Genomic DNA, 22,017 nt, shown 5'->3' with positions numbered 1-22,017 from the left:
GATGTGTCCGTAGGCATTATTGACATGTTACTCTTGTGTACGATAAGCATGGTCTTTAGAATAGTTTAAGAAATATGCTTCCACATGTAACCTCTTTTTGTTGAACTTTCATCAACAATACACAGGTCAATCTATTGCATAATTTCCTATTTAATGTATTAACATGTATTCACAAAGTCTCTAACAACTTAGAACTTAGATTATAAATATTGCCTTCCACCAACATGGGTGTTAAGAAAGATTAGTTAGAGAAACCTATTCATGGTCCATTAGTGGTTGTTCTGCTTATTTAAGAAAAAGAACCCTGAAGCCACACCTTTATAGGCTAAGGACTACTCTAGAAAGTGTGTATAAAATACTGAGGTGTCCTTAGTGCTCTCTGAGCTTGGTTGTTTTGTTGGACATTTCATTCATCATCATTTGCACTCATGAGGTTACCTAATTTGGGTAATGAAATGTCTGCAAGAAAATAATCAAGCTCAGAAACACCAAGAACCCCACATTTCAACCCTGAACTACAAATATTCTCCTTTATTGGTATATAATTTTACTTTTCCATTTTTAAGTAATGACTGTTAATTGTAATTTTTGTTCATAAGGAGGAATGATTTTATGTAAGATCTTTAAAAAAATATTCCTTTGAATAGTGCTGAGAAAATACTTAACTTCTCCTAATCAGAGGACAGGGACCAGAGAAGAATAAACTAGAACACACTTATGTGGAAAGAAATCTATTTAATATTAAACACTCAATGACAATCAAATGTGTAACAGAAATTCAGATACTTTATTTCCATTAGAATATATCAAGAAGCTATATATAGCTTGCCTGTAAAAATGGGATTTGTTTTAATCTCAGTCACACAAATACTAAACATTTACTTTTGTATTTCGTAGTTCAAGAATGAAAACTCGCAATTAAACACTGAGCAAGCCTTTTGTTCAGGTTATGTTGCTTTATCATCTTAAAAGTCTTATAGGAAAAAAAATGATAAAAAGACTTAAATTTTCAGTAGCTTGCTTATTAACTTCTTTGCATTTTGAGATGTCATAACAGTCCTGAATTATTATTTTTTTAATTAAAAAAACAATCTAACAGAACTTTAATTTTTTTCTATGCCACTACAGCTTTCTTTCACCTCATTTTAAAGCAGATCTTCATATTAAGCAGTCTTCAGGATTCTTCGCAGGCTTGTCACATGGTTGTCCTATAATGCAAAAATGTTGGGAAGAGAGAGTCAGATCATGTGAACAGGTGACTTTTGTTTAGCCACTCCTACTGCCTGTTTGCTGCCCTCTCTACCTTCAAAAATCTCATAACTAATACACTTAAAGCTCCTAGGTGACAGAGAAGGACAAAATGATAGCATAATTCACCAATCAATGCTGTTGGGAAGCTTCATCTAATTCCATGGAGGTTCAGGTACAAGTATGATTAGAGACTGAACGTCAATGCTTGGAGGACTATACCTCTTAAGTTTATAAACCTATGCATGCTTATTTAGGAGAAGGCCCATAAAACACAATGGAATTTACTTCTGTATAAACATGCATAGGCCCGCTTTGTAATTGATTAGCAGTTCTTAGATGTGTTGAAGCTATGTTGTAAGGGAAGTGAATGTTTGGCTTCTTCTTTTATTTGGGTCTATTCTTTAAAAGGAAAGACCCTGAAAAATCCTAAATCGAAAATAGGTCATTTATATTTTAAATTGAGTTCCATTTAACAAAGCAGTGTGAATATTCTTGCCAGTTATATATACCTATTGAGTGTTCCTGACATTGGCCTTTATTTCATTTGCCTCCCAAGTCTGGTATCAGCCAGTAATATATTGCTGTATGCCATGGCTGCCTGGCAATTCTCCTACGCAGTAGGAAATTATAAACACATACCTCTTAAAGACTTGAAATGCATTGAATGTAACAAGGCGGTTATAAGGTAGTATTTATTGCATTTAATACTCTTTAAAGATACCTAATTCTGGGCAGCAGTGCATCCCTACACACAGTTGAAAGAAAATGCCAATCAAGTTAATATCAGGTTAACAATTTTCACAAAATATTCACAAAGATTCCTTTTCACTTTTTGTAAATAAAACACACAACAGTAAGCGTAAAGATTACAGGCAACAGCATTCAAACATGGATGTGGGTAGAGAAAGGAGTACCTGGCATGAGTACCTGCTTAGTTTGACTGAATCCTTGATTTTTAATTTGGCTTTTCATGGGCCGCTCACAACACCAACGCTGTGTGAGGTATGGTAGTCAGCTGCAATTATTCATAAACCCTACACTTCCATCAATCCAATGCTACTGGCTCTCGAGTTACAGAACAAACTGCATTAGAATGCAAGGCAAAGCAAAAAAACTAGAAACATCCTTGACAAAGAAATACTAGCAGTTTATATAAAAACAAAATAGTCCAATATGTGCCTCAAATATTAAGTATTAAAGCAAATGTTTCTGATGCACGAACACAATATGGACTTAATTACAAAATCAGATCAAGTGTTAAAAAAGATAACAAATCCCCTAAAAATAAAAATAGGATAATTAAATTCTATAGTGACTATAATTACAAATAGGTTCCCAAGAGGCACACTAAAGGGGATATGAATCTGCTACAAAATAGCCGATACAAAACAATGTACCTCAAAAGATTTTGCAGGACTACACTGTGTTTTCCTTCAGAGGCTGCTTTAGTATCTCTTCTTACTTGTCTTAGATCCATCTTCATCTGTACATACTTACGCTGCACTGTTAAACAGTAACAAAAAGCCCTAATCAAAGTTTGAAATAATGCACTTACCTCTGTCTGATCTGAGGTCATATCAGATCAGTTTTAATTGGACTGAGTGTCACCTTCAGATTTAATGTCTTCACTGGTCCCATTGACCTCATTCTTAGCATCGCCTTCCTTGGAGTCCATGCTTGTGTCTTCACTCTGTTTTTCTCGACTACTGGACTTCACACTACTTTTTTTATCATCAGATCCCCTCTTTTCTGCCATGAAAGAAGACATTGACCATGGACTTCACAGTAATCACACACATTTCTTTTGGTGTGAAAGTATATGCTGAGACATCAACTATAGTTGCAAAAGTACATGCTGAGATATCAGCTAGCTGTAAAAATTTAGTGCAAATGTTAAAAGAGTCATTCCTTCAGAAAGAACAAATGCTGAGCTCAGGAAAAGTGGACAGAATAAAAGCAAGGAGGTGAGATAGTACTGCTTAAGTTACACTGCAGGGAGCAGTGATTTGTTTGTTAAATTTGTATCAAAGTCATGGGCTTACAGGTATGCTATCTAATCCAAACTGTCAACTTTCAAGATAGTTAGCATAAAAATGAACCAAATCTTACCACACTTAAATTGCTTATGTCTAGTTCAGACCAAAGTATTATCTGAGACTTATTTTTATGAAACACCACCAATAATCTGTGAACAAAATGACCATATTTCTAAAATGTTTAGAAATCCAAAAATGTTAGAAATGCCAAAAACAGTTTGGCAAAACTTTAACATGTAGATAAATCTTCCTGTTCTTTAGGAACATACAGATGTAAATTTTCAATCTGGCTATTTAAATCAGCCATGCATATCACTGTGTTAGGCTTAACATTATTTTTTATAGAGCAGTAACAAGTAGATATGCATGCTAATTGTTTTAATAATCAGTAATTTTGGTGATAAGCTTTCCCAGAAGTAGCCATAGGTTCATGTATAACCCCCAACTGCTAACGATTGCTTCCTCTGCACTCTCTTCCACAGCCCAGCCCATCTGTTTTACCTTTATTTGCCTGCTATGCCCCATCACCTCACCAACAGCTGGGGAGTATCTCCCTATGTGCACCATTGCCAGGAAGAGAGAAAGTAGTCTGTGTGGATGCACCATCAGGCTGATATTTTAATAATCCATGACTGTGGGGAGCAAAAAAAGTAACCTTCAAAGCAGAAGTAGGTTTGCTATTTTCATCTTATTTGCAAATTTGTACCTAATTTTCACATGCAAAACAAGTACAAGTTAGGGCTCAGCAGACGTATTTGAACGGAGATACGAACTCAATAGGGTCTTAAAAAAACAATTGCAAGCAGTTGTCAAAATGTCAGGGACTAATAGGAGGCATTCTTGCAACCGAATGTTGTCAAGTCATCAGTAAAATTAGTAAAGCCAGAAGCAAGCATGTACCACTTGCTAAACAATTGTAATAAAATTTAGTTCTGTTTCTTATTATAAACTGCATTCTTATTATGCTCAGTACACTCCCAAGAAAGTTTTCAGATGAGAAATTATTACTGAATTATTACCCAATTAAAGTAATATTTCTGTAAGAATGCATTTGGCATATCTGGACCACACTGTAATTTGTTTAATCAACCTTTTCTACTAGCATGACACACACAAAAGTTTTGTAATGGCCAAATGGAATATGCAGTTGTTTGGAATTATTTATTAATAAAGATCTGGAGACAAATAAAAACTATTCTTTGAGTGAAGCTTCTAGAAAAACTGAACAATCTGGTTTCACAAAGGAATAACAAAAAAAAAAAAAAAAAAAAAAAAAAAAAAAAAAACTTAAGACGACTTCAATTCGTTGCTAAAAAAACCTTAAAACAACTTTATTACATAGGTAACTTTCAAAAATCTTAAGAAAAATGTTTATGAAACTTTTTCTAAGGGGAATGAAAACCTGAAGAAAAACAGCCTCAGAAGTCCAGTTATCATTGAAATTCTTTTAAAAACTAGTCTGTTTTGTAGTGATAATTGTATGGGGTAGGCTGTATTAATGGATTCATTTTTGCTTTATTAGCAGTCAAATGTAGATCCACTAAGGAAAAGCAGTCTTGTCCAGCCAGTTCAATAATCCTATCTTCTATCATATGTAGATTAAATAGTGTTCAATAGCCATTCAAAAATGGGTAGAACAAGTCTCCTGGAGCTGTTTTAGGGTTGCTTTGAGTTTGGACAAGTGGAGAAGTATCCTTTGGTTAATATAAGAGTTAATAACATCAGGGTTGAAGATAAATCTAGAGTAAGAAACTGTGCTTTTAAAATATCTATGGTAGATGTTTAGAATTCCAGACCACTGACTGAATGACTTTTCTCAAACAGTATCTACAGGGACTAGATGTCTTTTACATTATTCCTTAAAAACAAACTTATGAGAACATCTATGTTCCAAAGGTCTCTGATGAAGTAAGAGAAATGCCAGTACTATATTTCATTGGAGGTATTCAAATTGAGGGACAGGAATGAAAATCCTACTATCAAATTAATTCAACTAAAATAAATGCACATTCATATACACATACAAGACAACGCATGATCCCTTGGGCCATCGTTTCAGAGATATTTCCTTATCAGATTCTTCAATCCTTTCAACAATGGCAGAGCTTCTAAAGTACTTGTAAAGTTCTTAAAAGTTCAGGGACATATTCACAGATATATATGTCTTGAAAGTAACCCATGTTGAACTGTATAGCACAGTTAAACATCAAGAGTTGATCACAGGAAAGGTTTTGGGACATTTTGGATTATGATAATTTTATGTCATAAAATGTTTTATAAAATTTCAATTCCATGGGAGTCATTGGTCCTGGATGTTGGACTTCTCTAAATTCACCCATTTGAGATTATCTTCGTTCAGAAGGTTTTGTCCTATGATGCACTATTTTGCCAAGTTAAAATTTAGACATCACAGTTTTAGTAATAGATAAACATGCATATTTATCAACACGTGACTTTATTTTTCTGCTTCTACTAGCCTTTCTAGTAAAGAAGGATTTCAAATTGCAGGGATGGTGGTGGGGAACAATTATAGTTACATTTTTAGATAAGCCAATAGAGAATTTTGTTTAGTGTTTCAGTTCTTCTACTCAAAACTAATGGAATATTTCTGTGTTCTTTTATCTTTGTTAAAAAAAATTCCACCGAAAGCTGCATACAATGTTTACTAAAATCTACTGCTATATATATATATTTAAAAAGTAAGTGCAATAAGGACATACGTTCAAACAGCTTAGCATAGCAATGACTAACAAGTGCTTCAATAAAACATGGAAGGAAATCAATTGGGAAATGTCTCCACAATAGTAAGCTGGAAAAAAGGGTATGTGTGGAAAAACAGGAGTAAGAAGAAGTTGCATATATGCAGAACGGTTGGTCACACTACTCATATTTAATAGGAAGCTAATTAGTTACAGTAACAAATAAAATAATCAACTTCTTAACTCTATTAGTAGTTTATTTAAATACCTACTGTTTTGTTCAATTAATACTGTGAACTGCTTTATTAAGTGTGAAACAATTCAAATTCAAGTACTTGACAGTGCTTGCAAATTCTGAACAAAAATTCACCTTTGACAGGGAATGAAGCAGTCAAAAATATTTCTACGATAAGTAGAACTAGTAGACCTTTCTCATAAGTCTCATTTATTGCTTCAGTTCACCAGTATCTTTAGTAAGGGAATCAACTGCTAAATTTTACAAACTGTATTGGTACTAGGATGAAAAGTCTTCTAGAATTCCTGCAGATAATACTCTACTACCAAATAAACATGTGGCTGGTGCTTTGGTTCATTATAGATTTGAGAATGTTGCTATTGATTTCTTTGGAAAACTGTGATTAATACAGGCGACTCCAATTTCAAACACAGTGATTCTTGAGACCAATAGTGGACAATTTTATCAAATTATAGCCATTGTTAAAATAGTATTGTCACAACAAGTTAATTTTTTGGGCTAATCAGTATCAGAACCAGAAGGCAATGCAAAGCCAAAATTATATCCAGTGAAGTAACCTGCTAAATTTCTGTTAACTATTACCCAATCAGAAGAAAAAGAAAAATTTTCACCTGAAGATGAAAATTCCACATGACAGGAAAAGAACCAAAACTCACAGACGTTTAATATAACCATTACAAAGCAATTTATACAATGAGTAAACAATACTGCTCACAACTAAAGGCTGTAATCAATAAAGTTGAAGTCTACCCAATTTTATTCAGTGGGGTCTACTTATTAGTAGATATTTGCAGAACTGCATTGCAAATGACCAAGACAGACTAGTGAACAAAATAGGGTGAATATATAATTAAGATATGGCATAGCAGGAGGCTATTTCTAAATTATTTTGAAAAAATAAAAACTTGCAAATTGTAAGCACACCTAATCTCAAAACTGAGAGAACTACCTTGGGGAAGAAAAATTAACAAGTTCATTGTTGAAGGAAAGTACCTCTTTTTTTAAAAAAAGTAGTCATACTTGGGTTTTTTTAAAAATTATACTATACTCTGAGAAATCAAGAGTTCATGTTAATTTTTATTTGGAAAAAGTATAAACAGTGTGCCTTCAAGAAATGAATGGAATGTTGTCTTCACCATAAGGAAAACTACCATGTTTGTTAATTTTTATAAAGATCCAACAAGAGGTTCTTCAATCAGTCTATTGTAGTTTTTTTTTTTTTTTAGAATGCCATGGACTAGGATGAAAAAAGAGAGGTGTTGGAAAAAAATGAATCTGTGTGAAAAGATAAACAACAATAGATGTTCCTTGCCAATACAAAAGGTTTTTAAAAAACAAAACAAAAACAAATCCCATACCTCAATAGATTTCAGTATTATTAACATTCGTATAGAGGATAAATAGCAACACAAGATTCAACAAAATAGGTATACATGCTGATGAATATAAAAGTTGAGGGAGATTGTAAAAGCTAGCTGTTGGCTAGCCAAGAGGCTACAACATATGACACTAACTTAATTTTATCTACTTGCAATCTGCAATATATGGCAGTGCTAGGAATAAGGCTAAAATTGTTTTAAGAGTTTACTACAACAGTTCAGAAAAAGTTATGAGAAAATGAGAATCTGTCCACCTGGAGACGGCATAGTTCTGCAGCCAATTCTAATAGCACCGAGGTGAACTAACCTTTTTCCTTGGATTTCCTTTCTTGTTCTCGCTCTCTGCTTTTGCTTCGGTGCTTGTATGATTTACGATCCCGACTTTTTGACCGTCTTCTATCTCTGCTGCGTGACCTGTGTTTTCTATCTGACTTATCATGGCTTCTGCTTCTGCGTCGATCCCGACTTCTAATAATAAAAAATGTAATTGTATTTAAATATCTATCACAAGAATTAAAAAACTTGGCATCTCAAGAGGGTTTAGAAAGTTCTCAGAAAACTGGATCCTATTTCTTAGGCCAGTTTTCATCCAAACATTTGGCATCAGTAACGTCCTCATTTTCTATCATTGCAATGATTTTAGCCACTTCCTAGATATTTACCTGCTTCGTCTTCTCTCCTTGCTTCTTGACCGTTTATGGTCCCTTGACCGACTACCTCTCCTGTCAGATGTTCTGCTCGAATGTCTGCTTCGTGATCTACTTCTTTTTCGTCTTTCTCTGTCACGAGCCCTCTCTTTTTCCTTTTCTTCTTCCTCACGTCGTCGCTTCCTTTCTTTTTCTTCCCTTTCACGTTCCCTCTCTCGCTCTTCTCGTTCTAATTTCTCTTTTTTTAATCGATCATCGCGTTCAGGCTCTTCAGTTCTTTTTCTTAATTTTTCCTTGAAAAAGAATTTTTCCCAAAATGTTACCAGAACAAAATTTGACTACAATATATTAAAGATAATATATTTATCTTTAATTTTAAAGAAGCTGAAAAGGGCATGGCTTAGTTTTAAATGAAACTAATACAAGGAATGGTAAAATATAGGTTGATGTAACATTGCTTACAAAGCTAAAAGTTTTCAATTTAAATGTAACAAGGAAAACCTTTCTATTTTGTAGAGAATCACCATTATTCTAGCACTGTGCAAGATTGTGTATGAAATACAAACCCAGAATATTCCATTATCAGATTTACAACTCTAATAATACAGTGTTAAGATTTATATTAGATTTCATAATCAAAAGAAATAAGAATTACTGTATTTTACAGACTATAAGATGCACTCCCCCCCCAAAAAAGTGGGTGCAAATGCCTGTGCATCTTAGAGTGAATATTAAGGTGGAGGGAAGGGGTGGTGGTGTGGTGCTGATCAGCTGTTCTAGGCAGCAGGGATCCCCACCTCCCCATTCGCTGCTACCCGTTCAGTGGTGAACAGGCGGCGAAGGCGAATGGGCCAGATGAATACCGGATGGATGCTGGGAGAAGCAGAGGCAGATATTTTCCCCCGTTGTTTTCCTCCTCTAAAGCTAATGTGTGTCTTATAGTCTGGAGCATCTTATAGTCTGAAAAATACGATATTTAGTTCCTGATTGTGTTTTATTTACAAACTCTGCATATAGCAGTCAGTCAACCAAATAAGATGTTGGAATCATGTTAACTAATCACATAATCCTTTTATGTGAAAAAGTCATTATGTGGAACTTACATATGCAAGATGTCCAAAATCACTCTCTCACACATACCATATTTTTCGGAGTATAAGATGCACCTTTTCCCCCCCAAAAAGAGGGTGAAAATTTGTGTGCGTCTTATATTCCGAATGTAGCCCCGCCCAGCTTCTCAAACGGAGGTTTCAGAGGCTGAAAAAAGCATAAGAAACGAAGTTTCAGAGGCAGGAAAAAAAGCAAGGCACAGAGCTCACAACCAAGGAACCTGTTGCTAAAATTCACCTCTGGGAACAGCTGATTTGGGGTATTCTGGGAGGCCCATCCACCTGCCAATCAGCTTTTTTCTTATTTTCCTCCCAAAAACTAAGGTGCGTCTTATACTCCGAAAAATACGGTACTCATGCTCCCTCTCTCTCACATGCAGTCTTGAGATAAAACATAATTTCATATGGAATAATTTGGATTGAATAGGCTCAAATTCATAGAATAGTGTGAACTTTTGTTGTTAGTTTAGTAAACAGTTACTCCTGAAGAACAAAAATATATATCTGCCCAGTGATTTCTATTGGACTGATTTTCACAACTTATGCAGGGTACACTTTATTTTTATGTTCAAAATTTCAAAACAGTTCCAATGCTGGATATTTCAGCTTTTCTAGATTATGATTAAAATAGAAATAACAAATTTTTCTATGTATAGTACAGAATACAGAAACACCAATTCACCTATTACAAGGACCTGAGGTTCAATATTCAAAATAGTGTATGCTAAAACTATTTTTCTAATGGTATTCCCATACAGATAGTCCTCAACCTACAACCATTTCAGTGACTGAGGCATCAAATGAATGGTGATTACAAGTCCTCAGCTATCTTTGCAACCCTGCAGCCAATATGATTAGCGATCTGAGTGCTTGGCAACCCATTTGCACTTATGACTGGTTGCCAAGCATGATCATCATTTACAACCTTCCCTGTTGGGTTCCCAAGAAAGCCAATAGGGATGCTGGCAGGGCAGGTTGCTCGGTTATGTCTCCCACACCCATGCATCCTACCTCAACCCCTCTGCACTCGTGATGTACTGGCCACATCCCCTTACACTCCCTGTATCCCCATGCTCTCCGCTCCACCCAGCAGAAGCTAATTAGCTGCTTGAGGGACTGGAACTTGGAGCTTCCTACTGGCTTCCTCACTGACCCTGGTAGTGGGAAACTGGCAGAAAGTTCCTTGCCTAACAACAGTGGGTTTCAATTAACAAAGGCAACTGGGCCTGCAGAGATTATCATCACTAAGTGATGCACTTTACGAATGCATCACTTAATAATAGAAATTCTAGTCCCAACTGGTATTGAGGATTACCTGAATATATTGGAAATACTAGATATTAGCAATAGTGACTAGTCCAAACACAATTTTCACTGAACAGCAGTTTCATATATTCATATATATATATAAACACATTGTTTGTATATCTATGAAAAAATAGCACAACATACTTTTAATTCTTCTACAGTAGCTTTAATTTTAGCATAACCCATATGTTGTTTCCCCATCAAGTGATCATCAACTCTGGACTGTGCATCTCCTACAATTAAAAAGGCTCCACAGACTTCACAAACTTCCATTTGCTTTTCCTGGGCTGCAAAACTTTCAATGGTCTGGAAAATAAAGATTTTTTTTAAATAAATGCAAAGACATTTCAAATTATTTCAAGCATAGAGTTCAGTTTTTTTCATTTCTGTGCTCTAAAATTACAACAAAACAGGTGTCCTATTTATGAACTGATATTTGAATTCAAAATTAAAATTTTACATTAAAAATTTAAATCAGAAGTTATTGAACATAATTTCCCTAAGAACATGACTAGCATATTATTGGGGCTTGCTGGCCCCAAACATAAGAAATTTAATTCCATAATAATTCTCCCTTACAACAGGTATTTTAACATGAAGAAGTTTCTTCATGTTCAATTCTACTAGGCTATGTGAGCCAATTCCAAAGCATTTTTGAAGATATATTATAGACCATTTGATGAAGATGTCCAGAAGAATACAGGTAAAGGACATGGAAATAAATATTTTCAGCAGTTCTTAGCTCAATATAGAATATATATTATTTTTAGTCTCATGAAATCAGAAACACCCAGGCATTAATTTCAAGAGCCAGACAGTATCAGTAGGTACTTGACTCTTCATTCACGAATCAATCTCCACAATATAAATATATATTGTATCAGTTTAAAATTCATGGATTTCAAAGTATGGTAACCAAAGGCTAGGCTTTAGTTTTCCCATATGCTTAAAATGCCCCCCCCCCAAAAGAAAATTGTAAGGACCTGTACCAGCTAAATTCAAGATCACCAATAATGAGGGCGAAGAATTAGCAGACTGTCAAGAGACTTGGAAGGAAAAAAACACAGCAATAATAGCACTGAAAGAGCTTGGATGTCTTGGAGTCAGGATTTTTTTGAAAAGCACTAGGATTTGAGACAATCCAAGTCCAATCATAGCAAACTGGGCTAAGCTCCTGCAAAGATGCCAGAAAACTCAATTATGAGACAATAATTGAAGGAGAAATGGGCTTTGTGTACTAGTGCTGTGAAAAACCTGACATGTTGCACTTGCAATCTACACAAATTCTACTTCACTGGCCTTCTTCCAAATTTGACAATTTAATAATTAGAACAGCAAACTGATTCATGTTTATGACAGTGTTCTGGGTTCATGTGATCCCCTATTGCAACCTTCTGATAAGCAATGTCAACAGGGAAGACAGATTCACTTCACAACCATGTTACTAACTTAACATCTGTAGTGATTCACTTAACAAATACAAGAAACATCATAAAATGGGGCAAAATTCACTTAGCAACTGTCTGGCTCAGCAACATAAATTTGGGCTCAAGTGTAAGTTGAGGACTACCTTTTTATATTAAAAACAAAAATAACATGGCTTGGCTAAGTCTGAGAAGAAAACCAAGTAAAAAAGAAACTATTTGAACTTGGAAAAAAATTCCAGAATATTTTGGAAGGAAATGCTGTCACTAATGTGAGTAAGTTCAGTGGGATTTGAAATACTAAATCTTTAAAATGATTCCATTTTTCTTTATTCTATCTATGAATTATTACTTGTCACAGAATTTAAATTACTTTTATATTCTTTCTATGCCCACCCACTACAGAATACATACATTGTCTGACTTGTGAAGAATAAAAATATTTATATGAAACGCACACATAAACATTTTACAAAAATGCAGGAAAAAAACTTTTTTATCAAATAGCTAAGATTTGATTTCATCTGATAATGGTTTTTAACCTTAAAGCAAAAGTTTTTTGTGACTCTTACTTACTGAAGTTGTAGATCTGAGCAGTTCTCTCTCCTCTTTTAACTGTTCAACAAGTTTCATCATGCCTTGAGCCTCCTCTACTTTTCCTTCAGAACCTAGTTCTTCAATCTATTAGAAAGCAAAAATGTTTTTAAGTTTTAATTTAGGTTCCTACATATTACTTTTATTTTAAATATATAGTTAAGATAATTCTACCTGTTGCAGAAGTACATCAATTTTATCAGTTAAGACTTGAATCTTTTCTTCATTTTTGCCAGTAGGTCCTGCTGCCTGCTAAATATAAAAAGGTAATTATTATCCAAATAAAACAGTCCTTTGCTTTATTGATTCCTATATCTATTGCAATACAAAGCTGCCATAAACTGAAAACAATAAAAATAGATTTATTTATATCTATTCAAAAATGAGAGGTGCCGGGGATGATGATTATAGATGAGCATAAATATTTTAATTGAAACTTTCATATTAATCTGTTTCTAATAAACTCAACACAATTAGAAGGAAGTCATATGTCATATAAATAAATTAAATGATTTTTCATAATTATGCTTTAGCCTGAGGCAAGTCTATATGTACTGTATTGAATGTAACATAATGCTACCTTAAACTTGTGAAAAAATGTGAATTAAAATTTTTTTATTTTATAAAAATAAAAGTATTATTTTTATACTTACACCTGAGGACTGCTGGGTTTGAGATAATGCTAAACGGGCATGGCCTCTTCTAATTCGACGTTCAACTTCAGCAAGCAAGCTCTGTAAATAGCGAAGGAATTCTCTTTCATAGCCTACTTTCATGAATCGAGAACTCTTCTCATACCTATCAATGTCCAAAATGTATCTGAAGGTTAATAATAAAGACAGTGTATGTTTAACCAAAATACATGGCAGATACATAAAGAAACTATGAGCTATTCAATTTCAATTAATATTGGATGGGTCTTTTGTATTGAAATTATTCTTTTTAGCTATACCTATTAGAAACTTTTTAAGCAAAATTACACATATACTTACTGTTTTCTTAGGTTTTCATCATGAATCTTTTCACATGGACCTGAAAAAAAATTATTATTATTATTAATAATAATAATAATAGGAAAGTGTTAATACTGTGCAAAACAAAAACCAACAAAATTTCAAAAAATTCTTCCTTAAGCAATGTTACATTTTTGGTAGCACAATGTTTAAACAATACACGTAGTCCTCAACTTACGACCACAATTGAGCCCAAGATTTCTGTTGCTAAGCAAGACAGTTAAGTGAATTTGCTCCATTTTATAACCTTTCTTGCCACATTTAAGTGAATCTGGTTTCCCCATTGACTTTGTCAGGTCACAAAAGGCAATCACATGACCCCGGTACACTGCAAGCCTCATAATATGAATCAGTTGCCAAGTATATGAATTTTGATAATGTGACCAGGGGGATGCTGCAAGCATTGTAAGAGTTAAAAATGATCTTAAGTCTCTTTTTTCACTGCTATTGTAACTTCGAATGGTCAATAAAGGAACTGTTGCAAATTGAGGACTACCTATAATAAAGGTAGTATCATTATGAGAATGATAAAGCTATAGTTGTGAATATATACCGAAATAGATATTTTTCAATGTCTTGGTTCTAATTATTATACTGAGTCATTTATTATATTTTATAGTTAATATTTATTTTATTATATAATAAACAGCTTCTTAAATAAATTAATCAACAAATTTATTAAAACAGCTGTGTGCATCTCCATATTACAAATTATTATACTGATGAATCAAATCTTAAGACTGGGATATAATTTTGTGGCTGTTAGATCTAAAGCATGATTCAAAGAATAGGGCAATCTATCAGAACATAATGTACATGGAGAAAGGCTATGAAAGAGAGATTGAAAAGCTAATGCTAAATGGTATTTGCAAAACTAAAAAAACTACATTTTGTTGTTTTGAAACCTAATATGCATGTTAAAAATAAACAAAAAGCTTAGAATATAATCTATTAAGAACATTTGCATAATTAAGAGTTTAATCAATTTTAAAGTAACATTTAAAATATTCTAAAGAGATAGAGAAGTTATACCTATCATTAAATTTTAAACAAATTACTGCATAAAGGGAACACTCACCTAAATCAGAACGAGTATTTGTGAATAATTCAGCTGGACAAAATCCACAAAGATAGTATTTACAAACCTGAAACGTAAGAATAAGATTATAATTATTTTTTGCCAATATTAAATTTACTCAAATAAAAATATCAACAATGTACCAGTGCCACACCCCTCCCCTTTTGCACTGAGAGCTGCTCTCATTTTCTAAGAAGATACTATTAGAAAACTTAGAATAACTGTATTGTCACTTTAAATGTTCACTAATTGGCATACATTAAAATGAAAATTTGTTGCATACAGCTCTCAAAAGGTCACCATCTCCAATATATATTACTTAAGTATGACAAAATAAATAAATAAAAACTTATGCATATACCCACATATATATGACAGAGAAACAACTTTCTAAATTCTATAGAAGCTCATGTTACTGAATAGAAGCACCTACTGGGCTCTGTCCCACATGGAAATGGAAGGTATTATTCCACTTTTAACTCATTGGTTTTATTTTTGTCTATTTTCCCCTAGATATTTTGTAGAAATTAATGCTTTTTCTTGCCAGGATTCTATCTTATTTATTACATAATTCTGATATTCAAGATTCTGTCCTGTACATCTAAGTTCTAATTTTTAACTTGCATCAATGCTTGTTCTTGGCTGTCTTTATCAGCCAATTCATACTTTTCTACTTTAACAGTTTGACTTGAAGTAAACCTCTACATCCATTTTTTGAACTGCAAGTACAATCTAGCAATATAACTATGGGGATGTAATGCATAGTCATAGATTATCATGCTTTTTGTTCCATTTTTTTTCCAATTCAGCTTATGTCCAGTTAATAATTCCAGCAGTGTATTATGTCACAGGTATGATTCATTTATTGATGGGCTTTGATGGTGTTTCCATAGTTTAATTTCATCTCTGACAATTTTCTCATTCTTTGGATGTATTCTTTATTACACACATTTTTAACTTGTCCATGCTTGATGTTATCCAACTATAAAATGCCCAGATATTTGTAAATTCATCCTGATGTCTCCTGATAATTTGGCCATTCAGCATTTTCATTCCATTGCTGTTTGTGATTTTACCCTGGTTTATTGCAACTGTAGTTCATTTCACTAGGCCAACTTCCATTACTATATCTGTGCTAATAATTCCTATACTGTTTGCCAATGACTGGATTTCATCATTATGGTTTGCCACATACTCAGTTATGTAGATGTTTAGACTAGATTTGGCATTTTTCTACACTTATTGAATCCTTCCCAAAGATATTGTTGTTTGATGGTGTTGAAGTATTGTTGCAGGGTGCAAGCTGTTCCAAGTAAAGCTGTCCTTGGAAATTGACTGATGATTTTGTCAATGTCAATGGAGTTCAAGTAGTGCATCACTTGTTTTGGAACTGCACCCAAGGCACCTATCACTATTGGCACTATCTTTGCTTTCTTTTGCCAAAGCTGTACTACTTCTATTTGTAGATCTTTGTATTTTGTGATTTCCCCCAGTTCTTTCTCTTTTCTTCTAGGTACTGCCACATTCACTATCTAGACATTTTTGTCTTTTTAAAAAAATCAACAATTGCTATGTTATGTTATGGGTGTTATGTGAGAAGTGCTTGTCTGTTTGAATTTTAAAGTCCTAGGGCACTTTAGTTTTATTTTCTATTACTTTGCTATTTTGTGGTCCCAGCAGTTCTTGCTTGTAGGCAAATGGTATCTCTTGCAGATATTGCAATGTGCAGCGTTGTTGCTACTTTGTCATGTTGTTTGTAGTCAGTGGGTGCAATATTTTTGCAGCAACTAATTAAATGGTCCACTGTTTCTTTAGCTTTTTTGCAGAGGCAGCATTTGCTATCTATTGCTGTCTTCTCAATTCTGGATTATATGCATTTGTTCTTATTAGTATGACTGGTGGCACAGTCAGCCAGATGTTTAGACTGAACTTGGCATTTTTATTCACCTACTGAGTCCTTCAAAAGACCAGGGATAGGCAGATGTTGTTTGATGGGTGTTAAACGTGTTGTCGCAGGATATATACTGTTCCAAGTAAAGCTGCCTTTTGCAATTGACTGGTGATTTTGTCAACACAGATCATGTTCAACTGGTGCTCCAGATATTTTGGGATTGCACCCAAGGTGATTATTTTATTCCTCCTTTTTAATATATAATTATTGTCTATTTCCCCCCAAAACACAACCCTGTGAGATGAGCTGGGTGAGTGTGTGTGACTGGTTCAAAGTCACCATGGATTCAGGGGATGTGGTGCCACAGTGGTTTAGTGATGCTGGAATTGCCAGCCAGAAATGGTCGCTCTCTGGCAGTTCAAGCCCAGCTCATTATACCAAACAGCCTCACAACATTACTGGTGTTATAAAGGGTATTTTACATTGTTTTAATTTTATTACTGTTAGGTCATTAAACCACCCAGAGTCAAGTATGACTAGTGGTATAAAAGCCAAATAATCATATTAAGTAAACAGATAGACCAACAAAAGCTTAGATAAAACAGTGATGTTTCACATGGGCTAAAAAGTAAATGGAATTTGAAAGGGAGAAATATAAGGCCTAAGTATTGGATAGGAATGTAAAGCCTAAATATTAGATAAGGGAGATCTGGCTGAGAAGTAGCAGCTGAGAAAGGAATCTGGATATGTTTATCAACCACAAGTTTAATAGGAGCACATAGTGCAGGACAGCTGCTAAAAAAGCCAATGCATTAAGAGAACAGGCAGTGGCACTGGGGCTAAAGTAAAGGCTCAGGGACAGTAGTGGCTGGCTGAAACTGCTGAAGGCCCAAGCCTCTACTTCAGTTCCAGTGCTGCTAAAGAGTGCAGATGTGCAGGGCACCAAAAGGAGAGGGGAGAGGAGTTGAAGTCCATCTGCAGTCTTAAATGTGGGTGGGCTGCCAGGTGCCTGAATTTTGAACATGTGGGCACTGTAACTTTAGGGACTGTTCAGTGCTATCACACCTGTCCTTAAATAACAACCATTTGTTTAGTGACTGTTCAAAATTGCAACAGTGCTGAATGGACTTTCAACCTATGCCTGGACTTATTATTGCAGCAGTCCTGTAGTCGTGTAACTGTGATCTGGGTACTTGGCAACTTTATGCACTTACAGTGGAGAGCCCTGTAATCATGTGACTGCCATGTGCAATCTCCCTGCTGGCTTCTCCAGAAAGTCAATGGGGAGGCCAGTAGGGGGTTACAAACTGCTGTAGCCTGCTCAAAGAACTCCCTTTTGTTTCTGGAAGTTGGATGAAAAAAGTTCATTATGAAATAGAAGCAGGAAATTCTGCTTAAATTTCAGGAAGAACTGTTTCACTCAATCTCCTTGACAGCAAAAGTGTGCTTGGCTGAGACTCTCACTTAGATTTTGGGATGGAGTTCCCTTCTGTACACAGAGGGAAGGGGAACTCCAATCCAGCACTGGAGTTCCATTGCTCAAGGGGAAAATACCTGTACATTATAAGAACACTGTTTAAAAAAAAAAAAAAAACTCTCAGAGTTCCCAGATGACTAATACAAAGTGGCTCTGGAACATACTAGTAGCATGGAATCAATCACTCTCCTGGTTCCCATGCCTGTGAAAGCAGCCAAGATTGTCAAGGATTTTAAGGTGAGCTGTGTCAGGGTTAGATGAATTCTGAGCAGTGTGGCGTTCCAGAACGCAGGGCCCACTATGGAAAAGAATTGCTTTCTGGTTCCTGTGAGAATCCCTAGTAGATGGGACCCAGAGCATGTCCCCCCTGCCCAACCTAATGGGAAAGGTACAAATGATGGAAATGAGGCAATTCCCTCAAATACCCTGGTACTATGCCATTAGGGCTTTTGAGGTAACAGCCAGTACCCCAAATTGCACCCAGAAGCAAGCTGAATGCCAGTGTAGTTTGAGAAGCAAAGGTAGAAGGTGGAAAAAAATGAAGACATACAATTGCCTATGCTACTGCATTCTGGACTAACACAAGCTTTTGGATGTTCTTTGTGGTCAGCCCCATGTAGAATGCATTATAATAACCCACTCAGGAGGTGACCAAAGCATGACTGATCACAGTGCCTCCTGATCCAGGAAAGGGCAAAATTGGTACACCACATGAAGGTATATAGTATGTAAAGCCCCCCAGCACTTTGAACAGGAGCCATGAATCCAAGGAAGAATCAAAGTTACTCCATATTGCTACAGTTGAACTGAAGTTTGTTCATCCCTATCTAGATTCCGAGAGATGACCTAAAGTTCCCTCCAACTCTATACTTCTGTGAACAAGCTATTTGTAATATTTCCATATTTTTGAGGTTTTGATTATTTGATATACTGATAAACTTGAATAGCACAGTTTTAAAGTCAAAAACTTATAAAATGACACATTTAGCATTTAAGATGTAAAATAAACAGGCACCACAGCATTCCCTCTTACTTGATGGAAAAGAGAATGGGATAGGTAGTACAGTAAAGCAGTTACAAGCAAACACGACTTTTAAAAAAATTTAATGTGCATTAGTAGAACTAATTCCAGGTACTGATTTTAAAAAAAAGCAAAACCCATCCCTTTATCCAGTCTAAAGTAGTGTTTTAAGCCTAAAGTGGGGAGTTAAAACCATGTAAATTTCTTCAAAACTACTAGGTTTAGATAACTTAACTAATTTAAATTTAATTAGTCTAATTTAATCAACACTCTTAACCAGAGAAGTGCTACTACAAAAGAGTTTATGCAAATATTTCACTGCCTATTAAGATATACAAAAGTATGAAGGCTATTGCTTAACGCATTGTAAACCGCCCTGAGTCTCCGGAAAAGTGTGGCATATAAATCGAATCAATAAATCAATCACTCCAATGCAAGATACCTCATTTTTTCAATATACGCCAAAATAAATGCATGGGTTATTATTTCTGAAGTGAAACAAACTATCTTTTTTCCATTATCTTAAGGAACTACAATATATTTACTCCATGGCAGCCTATAACCTTATGAACCTCTCTAATTCAGAAACATTTTACTCATCTGAGAGTTTTCTGAGGTAACCTCACAGTGGCATATAATGGATAGGAGAAAATGCTGTGCTCCTCTTTAATGCGAGTCTTCGAAATTCTGGTCTTGTTTGATTACCCACTTATTTTATCTTTCTTTCTTTTTTTTAACTTAGCTATAATAGTCTCGTCCTCCCTCCCCCTTTAACCCTATTCAATGCGCTTTATGATTCTGTCCTTCCTACTCTCTGCAAACCGTATAGAGTTCTGCTCTGAACTAAAAATGTGGTACAAATTCACGCAGAATGATTAAAAAAAAAAAAAGATTTACGACTGTGAAATAACATCCGCTCCTCAATAGAAGAAAACGGTTAGGGTTGAAAACTCTTTTGACTCGCACACTTCAAAACCTTCGCTTCCCTTTCCCGCGCGCACCTACCCCCCCCCCACTCTCTCTCCACCCCCACGTTCTTAGGCGCCACATTTCCAGACATTAAGTACAATAATTCAATATACAGCGATTCAATATATACGGCGCGCGACGGGCCTCGTGGCCTGGCTTGTCCTCCATCTTCAGGTCCACGTCGTCTTGCACAACCCCCCTTCGAGTTTTCCCACCCTCTTTTCTCCCTTCGAAAGGCCTAACGCCTTCCAACCCGCGCAATCGCCTTCTTCCGACGCTACGCTTCCCAGGGTCCGGCTCCTCGTTCCTCCTAGCTTAGGCTCGCCCAGGGAAACTTCGGACTACGCCGCGTTTTCTTCTTCCCACCCCCAACCACCGAAAACGGCTGAGAACAAGGAGACCTGAGAGGACAGAGGGAGGCCCAAGCTCAGCAACACTCACGCTTTCGTGGTCCCACCGCACGTTACTGCGCTTTTCATCTGGGGCGAGGTTTCTATCCCGGCCCATAAGCTCGTCCAAAAGCTGGGCTGCCGACATCATGGTGCCGTCGCCCCAATTATTAACGCCTCGACTGCTTCCACTCCCTTACAAAACGCTGCAGCCTCGCCGCTCCGAGAGTGACAGAGACAAAATGGCGGCACCGTCGAGCCCGGGCGTTTCCCACAATGCACTGCGCTTCCCTCGCATAATCGGCCCCCGGGGCTTGTCGTCAAGGGCTCGCGAGGCGTCTGTAAGGCAGTCCGCGTCGCTATGGAAGAGGCGCGGTCGGTCTTCTGTTACTTTCCCTTCTCATCTGCAGGGCAAGAAGAAACCGGCAGCTGTTTACCATATTACAGATTTGCCCAAACAAGTTCTCTGCGGAGTCTTGCAACGCAGATTGCCCAGCAAGAAGTTTAAATATTGCAAACAATGTTTTAATGCTGATTAGTCATACCCTTCCGCCTACACTATATTTGTGGATTTGGGGTTATTTAGAAAAATCAAATCTTCCATTTCAAAACTTTACCGGGATCTTGAAAAATACACAGTGTAGCTTTCGTCCTTTTGTATCGCACGTTCTTCAAATCTTTATAGAAAAATCCTACATTGATTCACATAAAACTCAAGAAATAATTTGCCCCATGAGATCACCAAGGTTCAATCCAGAAGAGTTCAAAATAAGAAAGAGGCATATAATTAACATCAACACCCCATAAATAGTAAAGCAAAAGTTTGAAAAGAAAGAACTGTGTCAGAATCTGAATACATTTATTAACTATTAACTTATATTCAGCCTTTTTAAATCATAAAACTAGTGACCCTTGCTTTTAGAGGTGTGTAATTGCCCTGTCTTGTTCATGATTCTTTACAGTGGTATAGATTTCATTGCCTTCCATTTTTGAGGCCTTTGTCTTGTGTTTTCCCTTATTAAGAAGAAAATAAAACTTGCAATTTGTTTTTGGTTTGGAACTGCTAGAAATTGTCTCAGCGAAGTACATTACAGATGCAGGCTATAAGTCCTAAACACCATGATGTTAGTGTCACTGAATTCCATAGAATTTACTTTTGAGTAAACATGGTAATAAGCACACTTAATTTTCTATAATAGGGAAAACACTTTTCAAGTAGGTTTTAATACCCATCCCTCTACTTGGCCAAGAAAATGCTTCCTTGCCTGTCCCTGTATTGCTCCGGAATGGTATAAAAACTGCATCTTCACGATACAATAAATGTTAAGATTAGTGCTTCTCAAACTTTCCTTCATTACCCAAAACCACTTATCACAAAATCATTATTTAAATTCCTGAGTTGTGATTGGGTAATTGGTTATGTGTTATATTCCAAAGAAAATTTTTTAAAGGTAATTTTAGTGTGTTAATAACCTT

At 35.6% G+C, this 22,017-nt stretch overlaps 1 protein-coding gene across 10 annotated transcripts; it reads right to left on the bottom strand.

Annotated features, from left to right (window-relative positions):
* Positions 1 to 715: 715 nt before the first annotated feature.
* LUC7L3 (LUC7 like 3 pre-mRNA splicing factor) lies at positions 716 to 20,799 on the bottom strand. Of its 10 annotated transcripts, none has more exons than XM_070937595.1 (12): positions 20,594 to 20,799; positions 14,795 to 14,861; positions 13,696 to 13,735; positions 13,357 to 13,522; positions 12,878 to 12,955; positions 12,686 to 12,790; positions 10,830 to 10,991; positions 8,284 to 8,561; positions 7,929 to 8,089; positions 2,860 to 3,000; positions 2,649 to 2,754; positions 716 to 2,244 (listed from the first exon to the last, which is right to left on the bottom strand). In XM_070937595.1, the coding sequence occupies exons 1-12, from the start codon at positions 20,690 to 20,692 to the stop codon at positions 2,220 to 2,222; spliced, it is 1,428 nt and encodes a 475-aa protein (XP_070793696.1). In that variant the 5' UTR covers positions 20,693 to 20,799; the 3' UTR covers positions 716 to 2,219. The 10 variants fall into 10 exon arrangements, with proteins under 10 accessions (XP_070793696.1, XP_070793698.1, XP_070793697.1 ...); XM_070937597.1 differs by having other exon boundaries at positions 716 to 1,208; XM_070937596.1 differs by having other exon boundaries at positions 12,878 to 12,952.
* Positions 20,800 to 22,017: the final 1,218 nt, after the last annotated feature.

This window comes from Pituophis catenifer, unplaced genomic scaffold, assembly GCF_029215685.1.
Source record: "Pituophis catenifer annectens isolate HBS135680 unplaced genomic scaffold, rPitCat1.0.hap2 SCAF_2, whole genome shotgun sequence".
NCBI classification, from domain to species: Eukaryota; Metazoa; Chordata; class Lepidosauria; order Squamata; family Colubridae; genus Pituophis; species Pituophis catenifer.
Note: the sequence above shows the minus strand (reverse complement) of the source record. Positions and strands in the feature narration are given on the sequence as shown.